The sequence below is a fragment of the Solanum verrucosum genome, unplaced genomic scaffold (assembly GCF_900185275.1).
Source record: "Solanum verrucosum unplaced genomic scaffold, falcon-dt-bn FXZP01000120.1, whole genome shotgun sequence".
Classification (NCBI taxonomy): domain Eukaryota; kingdom Viridiplantae; phylum Streptophyta; class Magnoliopsida; order Solanales; family Solanaceae; genus Solanum; species Solanum verrucosum.
Genome location: NW_026020714.1, coordinates 1,066,143 through 1,081,374, shown reverse-complemented (window position 1 = coordinate 1,081,374; position 15,232 = coordinate 1,066,143). Strand labels below are relative to the sequence as shown.

The 15,232-nt window shown below is 33.9% G+C and overlaps 1 protein-coding gene and 1 long non-coding RNA gene across 2 annotated transcripts; both read right to left on the bottom strand.

The window, feature by feature from the left end:
* Positions 1 to 2,612: 2,612 nt before the first annotated feature.
* Positions 2,613 to 8,084, bottom strand: LOC125812601 (uncharacterized). Its single transcript, XR_007442006.1, has 3 exons — positions 7,598 to 8,084; positions 2,980 to 3,141; positions 2,613 to 2,888 (listed from the first exon to the last, which is right to left on the bottom strand). It is a non-coding gene; the product is annotated as an uncharacterized LOC125812601 (long non-coding RNA).
* Positions 8,085 to 13,470: 5,386 nt separating this feature from the next.
* On the bottom strand, positions 13,471 to 14,761 carry LOC125812504 (F-box protein CPR1-like). Its single transcript, XM_049491980.1, has one exon. The coding sequence runs from the start codon at positions 14,683 to 14,685 to the stop codon at positions 13,471 to 13,473; it is 1,215 nt and encodes a 404-aa protein (XP_049347937.1). The 5' UTR covers positions 14,686 to 14,761.
* Positions 14,762 to 15,232: the final 471 nt, after the last annotated feature.

The window sequence follows — 15,232 nt, the reverse complement described above, 5'->3', positions numbered from 1 at the left end:
TTATAATTGTAATTATTGTAGAGAGGAATATGATACTTATATTATTTTCAATCTTAGAGAAGTTCTTAGTAGGCAAGCAGTGAAACGTGATAAGAAGAATGTCAACATTAGCTACAATAACTTTGACATAATAACACTAGTCAGAATTTTTATTAAGCAAATTTAAAATATAAAGAAATAACTATATAAAAAATTTTAAAAAATTAATATTAGTATATATATATATATATGTGTGTATACAATAATTTAAATTATATATAAATAAAATATTTTCTTATGGGAGTTCAAGATTTACAAAATCTCAAATCACATACTTTTCTTTTTAGAATATCTTAACATAAAATAATAGCTTTGTTTTTTTTTTTGGAAACAATATCTTTCTTCTTTCTTCCAAAAACATATTTAATTTTGTCATTTCAAGAAAATGAAAAAGACATGTAAAACTATTAAAAAATGTTATCCCCGTCCACTTTGACTTTATATAAAAAAAATCATGATGATTAATATGAAATTCATTATAATATTTATATTAATTAATGTATAGTCTAGATATTAAGAAGTAATTGAAAAAAAATAAGTAATTAATATAAAAAGTAAAATTTAAAAAATCGTTCTAAAATTACAAATAATAAAAAAATTATTCAAAAATATTTAATAAATAAAAATAAACGAAGAAAGTATTTAGTAGATATGGCTGCAGCAAGATTAGGCAAAGTGATTTAAAATTAACACAATTCACAAAAAGTCAGAAATTCAAATTGATGGATTAGAATATAACAACTCGAAGGACGTTAACATTTTATTATCTATAGTTTCTTACTTAGACGTAATCGATATCTAAGTCAAAATTTTTATTAAGGAAAATTAAAATATGTATGAAAAGTAAATATAGGAAAAAGTCAAAGGATATTTCAACATGTAATATATATATATATATAAATTAATCGTATATAAATAATATTATTTTCTTTAAAATTTAAGTGAACCCCTTATCTCTGCTCGACTCCATTAATAGGGAGTATAATCAAACAACAAAGTATGATTAATTTTTGATGATTGTGGACCTAGCAAGTTTTTTGATGATGTTGAACAATCACCATCCCTTTACTACCTCAATGTTGATAAGGTTGTGTTATATCTTTTTTATTATATTAGTTTTTCGATAGCATATATATTAAGTTATGTAATCCTTATCATAGATAATGTCAATATATATTATTATAATTAAATATAATATGTGACTCATTTATTGAGGTTTTGATGCATGATTGGATATTGTATGAACCTATGATTGCGAAGAATCAAATTATTAATGTTGTAAATAAAAAAATTAAAACAATATTATGTAAATTAAGGTATAAAATAGTATATTTTTTTACTTAATTGAGAAACTTAGCTCCGAAATATTACGATCTTTCAAACCCTAGCTCCGATTTTCGGTAGAATTATGGTTGCTGGCCAGCCGTTGAGTGTTGGACCGGCATTACAGTTATACAATGATTCTGCATTTCCCATCCTATGCCATACAAATGCAGAACCATCAAATGATGGGAAATCACATGGTAATTTGAATGACGGAAAGAATTTTGTCCCAATATATGCTAATATGTTTAAAAGTGATAAGGAGAAAAATACCATTATGCCAGCAGTGGAACCAATTCCGGTCAAACAAGTATCCTATAACAATGGGGTTCCAAGGATAGTCTGGACCGAAAAAGAAGTCGATATGATGAACATCATAGAAAATCTGCAATACGCAGTTGTTGGGAAGTTTTCGTATGGTTGGCCTGATTTGGATGAATTGCGCATACAAATTCCTAAGCAATGCAATGTTAAGGGGGATTGTAAAATCGGGTTACTACGAAAAAGACATATTCTTATAAGATTCACTAGAGAGGAAGATTTCATCAATATGATGTCTAAGCCAGCGTAGTATATATTATCCAAGGATGGATATTCATATATGATGCGACCTCTTATTTATGATGCACAATTTAATGCAGAAAAGGAAACCACTCAAGCAATGGCATGGATCTCCTTTCCAGAATTAAGACCCACTTTTTTTGTAAAGGAATCCATTTTCTCTCTAGCCTTAGCAGTAGGGAAACCATTACACCTTGATGTAGCTACGATAAATAAAACTCGGCCGAGCTGTGCAAAGGTGAAGGTACAGGTGGATTTATTAGCAGATCTCCCCAAAGTCATAGAACTAGAGGTGAGAAATGAGGTTACAAAGACATCAAGAGTTGAGAAGGTTAAGATACAATATGACTTGCTGCCAAAGTATTGTCAAACATGCAAGTTACAAGGTCATGCAGAGATGGAATGTAAAGTATTACATCCTGAATTCAAAGTAACAGTAGATGAAGAGGAGGAGAGGCAGGACAATGTCGACTCACTGGAGGCAACTGGAATACCTGTGATTCGTGTTGGAAAACAACTCAGAAAATGGCACCCTACAAGTAGATTTATCTCAAGGAAGAAGCAAAGTGAACACTGAAACGATGATACAACGATGAGAATTGGCAAATCTTTTGCATCTCTTAACGATGAAGATGCAAATAGTGAACAACAAAGTGACAATCTATCGACTAATGGTAGGGCAAAAGAAATAGACAAAAACAATCATACGCATATAGACGACAACTTTCATTAGCATGTATCAACTAAGGAATGGGTCACAGAGGTATTTGCACAACAAGAGAAACAAACCAACAACAATAATAATAGCATGTACATAAAAGTGAAAGAGTATACAGGGCAAAGGGTAGAAGAGGCTGGAACACTAGTGCAGAATGTTGTACAACAAATAGATGGAGGAGCAGTAGTAATATATGATGTAGCTGTGAAGGCTGTTGCTGGAGTAGGGACTGCCTGTGATGATGCACCTGCAAGTGATCGAAAAAGTGAGCAAGTAGTATGCTGAAGGGTGAAATGAAAGCAATTGTCACAGCACAAGACATGAAAATAGCAACATACCAGGAACCTTTGCAGATGGTGGTGGAAGGTGAGGTGTAGATCCAATTCCAGCAGAACCAGGAGGTGCAAGAGTGCACAAATGCAAGTATTACAAATTTCAATACTAGCAAATCATCACCAATGGAAGCTCTGCATGCTTTGGTGTCTCATAAGGTGGAGCAACTGCAAACCAAAGACCAAAATAAGGAAAATCAAAAGCTTGAAGTAGGAGAAATTGAAGAGCGGGAAAATGACTCTAACTTGGTTCAACTATGCAAAGGGGCAGGCTTATCACCTAAGTTATGCACAAAAGGAATAAAAGGTAAAGTTAAAGGAGACAGTAATTGTATTTTACCTACAAGGGTTCAAGCTAGGAGGGTTGCCAAAACAGTTTCTAAATGAAGTACAAAGCTTTATTTAGGAATATTAGGTCTGTTAATACTCAACAGGCATTTCACAGAGTTCAAATGCTCCACAAACATCATAAGTTTTTGTTGATTGCATTAATGGAGCCATTTCAAAATTCTAGGCATATTCGAAGATACAAAAGAAGATTAGGGCTGCACTACGTCAACTACAATGTGAATGGTCAAATTTGGGTGTTTGTGAAGCAACACGTTCATGTAGGAGTTATAGCTGACTCAGCGCAATAATTAACTTTACAACTCACTCTGGAAAATGGGGAGCAACTTTTGGTATCTGCTGTATATGCAAAATGTTATGCTATTGAAAAACTTTCTCTCTAGGATGAGATATTCACAATAAGCCAATAATATGTTATCCCCTGGATGATCGGGAGTGATTTTAATATGATATTGAGTGAAGAAGAAAAGATTGGTGGTTTACCAGTATATCCCCAAGAGTATGAAAATTTTGCTGAATATTTAAATGCAAGTGGTTTGGCTGATATTACTTTCTCAGGAAACCCTTTCACCTGGTGAAATGGTAAGGTAGATGGGGAATGCATTTTTAAGAGATTGGATAGGGTAGTGGTGAATAATTTATTTCTGGACTTATATGGCAATTCATGGGTACAACATTTGGCTAGGACTGGGTCTGATCATGCCCCACTCCTGCTTACTTGTGGAGCCAGTAAAGGTAATATTGTCAAACCTTTTAGGTTTCTTAAGTTTTGGACTGCAAGAGAGGATTTTAAAGAAGAAATGGAGCAGAACTGGGTGGCTGAGAGTTCAGATGATATTTTTGTACAGCTTAAGCAGAAACAATAGAGGACCAAGAAGGCTTTAGCCAAGTGGAGTAAAGAAAATTTTGGGCATATTTTTAAACAATTAGCAATTAGAAAAGAAATAGTGAAATTGAAGGAGTAACTATTTCTTGACGATCCATCACCCGCTAACAGAAGTATTCTTCAGAAGGCTCATGTAGAGCTGAAGGTTTATGTACAGTTTGAAGAAGAGTTTTGGAGACAAAAAACTAGTGTGTAGTGGTTTGACGAAGGGGACAGGAACACTAAATTTTTTCACAGTTTAGTGAGAGGAAGAAGAAAGAGGCTTTACATGATGAGAATAATTAAATCTGATGGCTCATGGGCAGAATCAGAAAATGCGATTGCAGAGAAAAGGGTTAATTTTTTTACCAAACAATTTACTGCAGGGGTTAATCATTCTGACCTATCTCTACTAATGCATATTAATCCTGTAATCTCACAAAAGGAAAATGATATATTGACCAAGTTACCTGATGAGGCTGAGATCAAAAGGGTAGTATTTGAGTTAAATGCAGAAAGCTCTTATGGACCAGATGGTTTTTCTAGTTGTTTTTATCAGAATTGTTGGGACACTGTTGGTTCAGATGTGATAAAAGTAGTTCAAGCTTTCTTCAAATGAGCTACTTTACCTAAGTCTATTACTCATACTAACTTGGTGCTATTACCTAAAAAGGATTTTCCTCAATCCTTTTCTGATCTTAGACCTATTAGCTTGAGTAGTTTCCTTAATAAAACCATATCTAGATTGGTGCATGATAGAATGAAGGTGTTGCTTCCTAGATTGATATCCCAGAATCAATCTGGATTTGTCAAAGGAAGAAATATAACTGAAAATGTATTGCTGGCTCAAGAAATTGTTACTGATATTAGGTTGAGGGGTAAACCAGATAATGTAATTATCAAGCTTGACATGGCAAAGGTGTATGACAAGGTTGATTGGAGATTTTTTATTAAATTAATGGAAAAAATGGATTTCAATTCTATGATGCTTTACATGATTTGGAGAATTATTGCTAATAATTGGTACTCTATATTGATTAATGGTCAAGCACATGATTTTTTCCATTCATCAAGAGGGGTTAAACAAAGAGATATTTTGTCTCCTTCTTTGTTTATACTTACTGATGATGTATTAATGAGAGCTCTAAATCATCTATTCCTAGAAGAGGAATATAAAGGATATGGTCGTCCTAAATGGAGTGAACAGTTGAATCACTTATCTTATGTTGATGATACAATTATTTTTGCCTCTGCTGATAGGAGTTCTGTACAGTTGATAATGCACACATTGAAAATGTATGAACAAGAATCAAGACAACTTATAAACAAAGAAAAAAGTTTCTTGTACTTGTTTAACAAAGCTGCTCTTAGCTCTGTTAAAATGGTGGAGGAAATGATAGGTCTCTGCAAAGGGAGCTTTCCTTTAACTTATTTGGGTTGTCCTATTGGTCATGATAAGAAGAAGAAGATTCATTTCAAAGAGCTCATCAAGAAGATTCAGAATAAACTTCAAATGTGGAAAGGGAAACTTCTATCTTATGGGGGTAAAGCAGTGTTGATTAACCATGTATTGCAGAGTATTCTTGTCTACCTCCTATCACGCCTCCTAAATGTGTCATTGATGATATTCATAAGATTTTTGCAAAATTCTTGTGGAATTCTAAAGAACAAGGAAGAGCCACTCACTGGGTAGCATGGGGGGATATTTGTCTACCCAAAAAGGAGGGAGGTTTAGATTTTAGATCTTTATTTGATGTTTCCAAAGCTTTATTTGCTAAGCTGTGGTGGAATTTTAGAACAAAAAATACCATGTGAACTAATTTTATGTGGAATAAGTATTGTAAAAGACAAAGGCCACAATTGGTGGACTGAAAAGAAGGATCTTAAGTTTGGAAAGCTATGTTACAAGCTAGGGATTTCTTTGATCAAAATATCTGGTGGGAACCTAGAGAAGGACATGCTAGTGTGTGGTTTGATAACTAGACACAACTGGGTGCTTTGCATTTTTTGATGCCTATATCACATAACCAAAGTCAACTGGAAGATGTCAAGGAACTATATGCTGAAGATGGATGGAAGATTAATGCACTGGAAAGTAATTTCAATGAGGATATATGCAATCACATATGCAATACCTTAGGAAGCTTTACTAGTACTGAAGGAAGAGATAAAGCATGGTGGATACCTAGTAGTGATGGTAAATTCAAAGTTAGCTCAGCCTGGGAATTATGCAGAAGTAGAGGAAAGAATATAAAAGATATCTCCAAAATTTGGGAGAAAGGTTCGCCTTTTAAGGTATCCTTTTTTATGTGGAGATTATGGTTTAGAAGGATTCCTATTGGGTAAGTCTTAATTAGAAGGAACATAGTGGAGATGGTTGATTGTAGTTGCTGCAATAATAGTGCTCCTGAAACTTTCTCTCATCTTTTTGTCAATTGTCCTAGTGCTCAATCTGTTTGGAAAACTTTTAGAAATGTTGCAGGGTTATCATTTCCAATTAATCAGCTTCAACAGATCATGGAAGATTGGTGGAAAGCTGATGGTAGTCCTAAATTGAATCAATTGTTTAAAGTAGTTCTTGCTTTCATAACTTGGGAAATTTGGAAGAGGAGGAATGTGATGAAGCATGGGGGAAATATGTCAACAACCTCAATGATTGTAGAGATACATAGAAACATCTACTTATTTACTAAGAGTAGATATCCATGGTTAAAGAATGTCCATCAAAACTGGCCCTTAATTGTCAAATATCTTGAAGGATATGCTCCATTGACAAAATCTATGGTGGTGAGATGGAGTCATCCCCCTGGGAGTATATAAATGCAATACTGATGCTTCTTATCGGCTTGAATCAAGAGTTGGGTGTATAGCCTTTTGTATTAGAGATATACGAGGAGATTTGAAATATGCAGAATCTAGAAGAATTAATATTACATCTATTTTGGAGACAGAGGTCATGGCAATTAAGGAAGGGTTACAGTACTGCAGTGCAAGGAAATTTCCTTCCCTTGATAATTGAGACAAACTCACTGGTGGCTCCGAAAGTTATACATGGAGTATGGGAGGTCCCATGGCAGATAGCTTAGGATATCAGACACACTCAGACTATGATAAGGAGTCATGGGGTGGATGTGGTTCACGTCCTCAGAGAAGGGAATAGCCTCGCTGATGCTTTAACTAAGTCGTTTGCTCATTTTGCATGTATAGAGAGACAACAATATCGAAATATGCAGGAACTACCACAACAGGCCAAAGCTATTTGCAACAAGACAAAGAAAACACTCCTAATTTGAGGATCCGGAAAGTTCAAAACAAACATTATAATGGTGCTTAAAAAAGAAAGAAAAAAAGAGCACCACATCAGTTCAAAGAAAATCAGGAAAGGACTAAACTAAGAAGGTGAAAGATTACCTTAGTCTCCTGGAAAAGGTTGAGCGATGCAAGGTCGGAGATCAGTCGACTTAAACAGTGGTATTAATCCCGGTGGGGTTCAACCTGTTGAGGAGAATAATCAAGGACTAGGTATCAAAGCATATCTCAAAGATGAGTAATTAAATTATAAAGGTAAAACTTATCTCAATAGATCTTGTCTTCAAATCTGGATGGCGACTGAAGCGCGTCCCCAAAATTCTTGTGCACAACTTGAGATCTAGCTCAGATCGATAAAATTTAGGTAGAAGAAGTCTTCAAAGGTATTTGAATCATTACATCAGTGAGATTTGTTGATGTGGAAGTGATTGCAACCCATACCTGGATCGATATCGAATATAGCTCATATCAAGAGGAGGTGAGTATTTGGAAGGACTAATCGTCACTTTGGGAGGATTCTCCGACTATTGTCATATCGGAGAAGCTGAATTTTTTTTTCCAGACATTAGAGTTTATTTCCTTTTCGATTAGTTTGTTTTCTTCTTCCTGTAGTTTACTTTGTTTTGTTGTTTCCAATCGAGCCACTTTTGGACCCAATTGGTATTGATTTATGTTTTTTAATAAAGTTGTGGACATGGTCCACATTTAAACTAAAAAAAGAGAGAGTATTGTTTTGTGATTTTTTCTTCAAAAATGTGTAATTTTGAGGGGGGGGGGGGGGGGGGGGGAACAAGTATGAAGAAAAAATAAAATTCTTAATGAGAAAAGATGAATATTTCTTAAACGAGACTTTTTCTAAGAGTATTATCTATAGTAATTTTTCTACTCATAATCGATTTTTCCAAGAAGTAAAATTAATTTATTTGTGTTACTAGAGATGATTTTAAAAAGAAGAAAAGGAATGAAAATAAATTGTTGGTTAATATTTTCAAGAAGGAGAGACAAATCCTTTGTTTTGATAAAGATGATATTGAAAAATAAAAAATAGTGCAACAATCCAACATTAATACCAATAAAAAGTACGATGAATGTCATTTAATTGTATCCCTTCGTGAAAAGGGTAACAAGAGAAAGAAAATGAGATATTTATTAATGAAAACGTATTCAAATATAATTGTGATAGAGATTCTAAAAATTAAATTAAATAAAAGGTAAAATATGATTCCCATAAAATCAGCTCACTAACCAATAAAATAGGTCTTAAATGGTGTAGCTATTTATTTTATGATAAATTGTCATAGTTATAATTAAAATGTTAATGTTATAAATAAAAATACTAGAATAATATTATGTAATTTAAAGTCTTAAATAGTATATTTTCATTAATTTTTCCTTTAATTAAATACATCTATTTTATGCTAATGTTACATACTAATGCCTCGTTAATTGACTAAATTTAACTTATATTACCCAATTAGCAACATGATGTCAGGAGACCAACATGGGTTGTGATGCACTGATGAGAGTGTTTCACCTTTAACCAGAGGTCTTGGGTTTGAGCCCTGGGTATGGAGAAAATCTTGTTGGGAGCGCCACCCCCGAATGGGCCCTGCAGAGCGCGATTCGAATTTAGTCGGAGCTCTAATGTGAGCTTCAAACACCGGGTGGAAAACAAAAAAAAATAAAAAATGATGTCAACAGATTAATGTTAATCACCTATTAAAATCACTCAAGACATTTGGTACATTAATATGGTTTCACCATTAACCAATTAGCAATGAGATCAAGAGGCCGGGCCGATCAAAGGGTCAAGCCACTAAAGCGATTAAATCGAAAACTATAGGCTTCAGAATTTTGAAAGCCTTAGTTTTTCTTTATTCGATATTTGATATTTTTATTGAATTTTTCAATTAATTCGATTCTAAGACACGTATGATCAATTAAAGAGGAAAATGCTCCCTAACTAAACAAAAAATCATTCTAAAACTCAAACCTTAGAACTCTAGTTTAAAAAGAATGAGGTCCAATTTTTACCTATAATAGATTTATAGGTAAAATTCATGATGATTATTGATTAATATGAATTCATGATGATTAATATGAATATTTTATTATAATATTTATATTTATATTAATTAATGTATAATCTAGATATTAAGAAGTAATTGAAAAATAAATAATTAATATTAAAAGTAAAATTAAATTGTTTCAAAACGATAAATAAAAATAAAAATTTATTTTTAAAATATTTGACAAATAAAAATAAACGAAGAAAATATTTTAGTAAATATAGCCGCAACAAGATTAGGCAAAGTGATTTAAATTTAACACGATGCACAAAAAGTCAAAAATTCAAATTGATGGGTTAGAAATTAGAAATATAACAACTCAAAGGACGTTAACATTTTATTGTCTTTAGTTTCGTAAGTAGACGTAATCGATATCTAAGTCAGAATTTGTATTAAAGGAAATTAAAATATGTATGAAAAGTAAACATAGGAAAAGGTCAGAGATGATATATTAACATATATATATTGAAGGTCTCAATTTTTCTTTATCCAATATTTGATATTTATATTAAATTTCCTGATTAATTCGATTTTGAGACAAACAGGATCAATCAAAGAGGAAAGTACTCCGTAGCTAAACAAAATATCATTACGAGACTCAAACCTCAAACCTCTAGTTTAAAAAGAATTGAAGTCCAATTCTTACCTATAATAAATTTTAGGTTAATTTTTCTTTTTAAGGATTGACCAAAAACAATAAACATCTCGTTAAAGTTGACTTTATTGAGCCGTTCTACCAGGATATTATTGATAATCACCAATAAAATTACTCAAAGACAACTGGTACATGAACATGGTTTTACCACTCCAGAAACAAGACGATAAAGGGCGAAAGCCTTGAAAGCAACAAAGTTGAAGATAGTAAGAGGTCGAATCTAAAGTCGCTAATGGACAAGTAAAAGTAAACGAAATGATGTAATATTGATAGAAATGACCAAACAAGTTGAGCACCTCCATCATTTAAAAACGAAAATACAGACACAAATAAACTAGATCAACACACATTAGCACATAATACTAATGTTAACACTAGAATCAACAAGCAAAATATTAGTCATATGTTTAACCACAATTTTCCAGCAGCCAAAAAGACTGCTATACTAGATACATAGGTGAAGATTCAAATAACTTGCTAGTTAATAGTTAGTAGTTAATACTAACAGTATGACGTTTCCGCAGGCGGTTTTCACACGTCTAGATTAGATAGCAAAATAACACCTGCGTCGATGGATTAGTTTTCCGGACACAACGACAATTTGTGTTGCTAACAAAAGATAAAGTCAGGTATGGCACTAACTATATATATCAGGAGAGCCAGGTATAAACAGAAGGGTCTTCTCTATATTCTTCATCCCTGCAAGAACAACAAATCTTTGTTATGAACAACGTTGAGGAATCGGTACAAACAAGTAAACTCAATGTTCCAAAAAAAGAGCGTTGGGATGTGGCAGGCGGAAAGGGGCCTGCCCAAGCACACACTTCTCCATTAGTTAGCCCATTCACTTCAAAGAACTTCACAAGAAATATTTAAAACAAAATGAATGTTATGATTACTCAATCTACCATCTTATTTTGGAAGCTTTGGAGAAATTCCATTGCATAATGGCCAGATGTACAACGGGGTGGCCATTCGTAACCATTAATAATCACCAACTTAGAAATGTAACGTGAAGTTCAAAAATCAAAGACACTAGCTAAAGTATAATGCAAGTTGGAAGAGGAAAAAAAGATGCAGGGAGGACGCAATCATGTAGAGGATTCAGAATTTATTAAACTACTTAATGATTGTAAAAACGTCTTTGACTAGATGTCTGTTTGAATGAAAAGTCAACTTGAAAACAAGATAATGGGTAGATGGATTATCGGTGTGACTAAGAAATAATGGAGAACTACGAGAACAGCAAGAGAGTAAATGAGCCAAAGTTTACACATTCCAAGTTGTAATTTTGTAAAGCAATCTGTCATAGACTGTCATTTTTCTGGTAAGGTCAAAGAAACTGAACAAATTTGATGATTTTCAAATTTATCTCGGACAAAAGATACGACAAGGTTTTAAATTGAGAAGGTAAGATTAGACAAGCAGAAAAGTAGTCAACTAAGATAAGACGATCTTAACTCCCAAACCTTTGGTTCGACTAGCAAGATTCTTTGATCACAAGTCCTGCAAACATTTTAAATTATAATGTGTTTCCCTATCTCACTAAGAAAAAAAGAGAATTTGGATTTAGACCTATACTCTTGTTCCCCGTATAAGATGAAACATGCATTTAACTTGCCTCTATACTCTAATTTTAAACTTTCCCGTGGTTGCTTTAAAGTTCCAACTTGAATTCCTCTATTACCAAGCAATAAAACGAAAGCAAGACTATGCAGCAAAACGATATGTACTTTAAAAAAAGTAAACTTGATGTCTATTTGAATGAAAAGTAAACTTGGAAACAAGATTAGGATAGATGGATTGTCAGTGACGCTAAGAAGAGAACTAAAAAGAACAAGAATCCAGAGCCAAAATGGCAACAATTTTTTGCTAAAATGCCAAAAGGGCAATCAACAACTGAAAAATACCAAAGGGGAAAAAGCACAGGGCTAACCACGCCTTGCCCCTTGTCCCGAAATGCCGTTTAACAATGTTAAGGGGAAGGCGCACGGCCCCACACACCTTATAAAGTGCAGGGGTGACCACGCCTTACACCCTGGTGGACCCCTTCCCCTTCTCACACCTCAGCCGCCACACACACACTGCACACTGCCCCAACCCTCCCTCCTTTTGGTCATTATTTTGTCACTTTTACAACTTTCATTTTTTTTAATAATGATGATGATATTTTAGTAAGTTTAGGCTCATCTCAATTATTTTACTAGATATTTAACTAGCGTTTGATCATGAAATTTGACTTGATTTTGAAAATCTGATTTTAAAGTTATCAAAAACTGGCTTAGATTAGTGATTCAGGACTTCCACTAACAAAACTTTAAAAAGAAATCAAGTAAAATGCAAGTCCATACACAACTTCAAATTTCAAAAAATCACAATTTCAAAAACTCAAATTTAAAATTTCAAAATCTATCCAAATGAGAGTTTACTACTTCACCTGTTTTAATTGATGTGACATCATCTAAATTAATACAAAATAAGAAAAAAAATAAAGACTTCTGAATTTGTGATTTAAATATGGAAAAATAACAACTGTATACATATAAAACATTTGAATCTTATAATCTTAAATATGTCATAACATTTGTGGGATTATGATTTATTTTCATTAAAAGGTAAAATGCAAAGTACAACACAGTAAAACAAAGGATTTTACTTTATAAATCATATTCACAGTTATGTGCCATTTTCAATTTTTTCTTTTAACCTTATTTTCATTTTACATACTGTTGATTTAATGGAGAGTAGATTTAGACCTGTATAATGTGATTTATATGCCAATTTATTAGAAGTGGAAGAAAAAAAAACATAAAAGTTCAAAAGAGATACAAAGCACTTGGACAATATAAAAGAGACAACTTCCTGAGGTGAACATATTGCAGTAATTGAGAGGAAGGGGGGTTGGGGCAGTGTGCGTGTGGCGGTTGAGGTGAGAAGGGGAAGGAGTCCACCAAGGTGTTAGGCGTGGTGGCCCTGCACCTTATAAGGCGTCTGGGGCCATGCGCCTTCCCCTTAACATTGTTAAACGGCATTAACAGGACAAGGGGCAAGACATGGGTAGCTCTGTGCCTTCGCCCCTTTGGTGTTTTTCAGTTTTTGATTGCCCTTTAGGGATTTTAGCAAAAGAATAACAAGAGAGTCAATGAGCCATAATTTACACATGGGGTGTCATATCAGCAACAATAAAGTGGTAATATAATACTATAAGATAAAACATGCATTTCAATTACCTCTATAATGTTAATATTGCTTCAGAGTTCCATTTTGATTTCCACTGTCACCGAGTCATCTCGTTGTTCAATCCCTTTCATCCTATCCTTTTCGTTGCCACCTTCATATAAAGGAACAAGACTTCCCAAACAGACAACGGATTCAAAAGTGTCCAATCCACCGCTAATCTTAGCATGTTTGAGCGACTTCCTTTCAAGACTATACCAAAGAAACTTCCTATTATCCATTTCCAGAAGAACTTCCTTACCAGTCACTGAATATGTTATTGGCCTCAAGTAACGGAAATGTTGTCGACCCTCTAACTGCTCAACTGAAAACAACTTAACCCAAGACTCTTTCACTCCGTAAACCTTCATCATCCATACGTCAATACGATCCAACACATGATTCTTCGCATTTGTACAAGTGAGATGGCCTTTCAGCAAGCAAAGACATTCTCCCAACACTGCCAAATTCATCTGTAACGAATTCCCCAAATTCTCTGGATACGCCACCTCCTGAAAACTCCCATTTCCAAGTTTAAGCCCCACAAGAATCAAAGGACTCCACCAAGCTGCCGGTTCCTTCGTTACAATCCAATGCAATGCACCTCCAGCACAAGCCCCATTATCCTCCTTAAGCAACCAGTAAGGACAATCCTGAACCTTCTTCCACACACCCAACTTCAAACTAAAAACCATCGTTTCCGAAACCAACGAAGGTTCAGCATCAGGATGATACAGTTGTGCAATCGTAACCACCTTATAATCATTAGCTAAACAATCAAACCCAAACCCCCCACGAATCTGAGCCAACCCCGGACCCCGTCCACCCGGGGGTTTCCTCGGAGGGTTAAACTGACAAAAGGGTAACTTCCTAAATACCTTAGTAGACGGATTCCAAACACCATTATCATTCATGTTATTAGAAATCAAAACCAACCCACGACAAGAACCCAGTACCTGAGTCGGTCCATAGAGGTGTTTCAGTGGATGTGCAAGCTCTCTGGGCATTTGGGTCGACGCCATTGAAGTGAAATCAAGCGAGAAAAGGTTATCAGCAACAATGTGAGCTTTGAGAATCAGCTTCAGATCGGAATTTGGTTTCAGTTCTTGATTTTTGAGGTGAGCTTCGATGAATTTAGGGCTATCGATAAGGGTTTTGATGGATTTCGATACGCACCTGAATCTTAACAACGACTTCACCGGAAGTCGAGAAAGTATCTCGGAGATAACTTCCGGCGGAATATCTGACATTTTTTGAGCTGAAAATGATCACTGCCGGCCGGTAGGGTTTTAGGATATACTAGAAATGGAAGAATGTAGAACTTTTGTCTCCTTATTCTAGACAAAATATTCCATATTATTTATGTTTTTTTCTTTTTGAAAAAAGAAGAAGAAGAAGAATATTCCATACTTGTTTTTTTTTTTTTTACAAAAATAAATAATTATTTGGTAAAAAGTTTTTTTATATTCCAAAATGAATGTATGTTTTGAAGGCCAAAGATGCACTCTTGCTAAATACTAGGGGTGTTCATGGTTTGGATAAAAACCGATCCAAACTGAAAAACCAAACCAAACCGATTAAATGAATCGATTTAATTTGGGTTTTGGTTTGGTTTGGTTTTAGATTGTTAAGAACTGATAGTCATTGGTTTGGTTATGGTTTTGTTCGAAAAAAATCAAAGAAATAATTGAATCGAGCCAACAAGTTATATACATAAATTTTATTACTATACATACATACATAATATATTATATTCATAAACAATTTTAAAGATTTTACATATATTTCATCAAAATT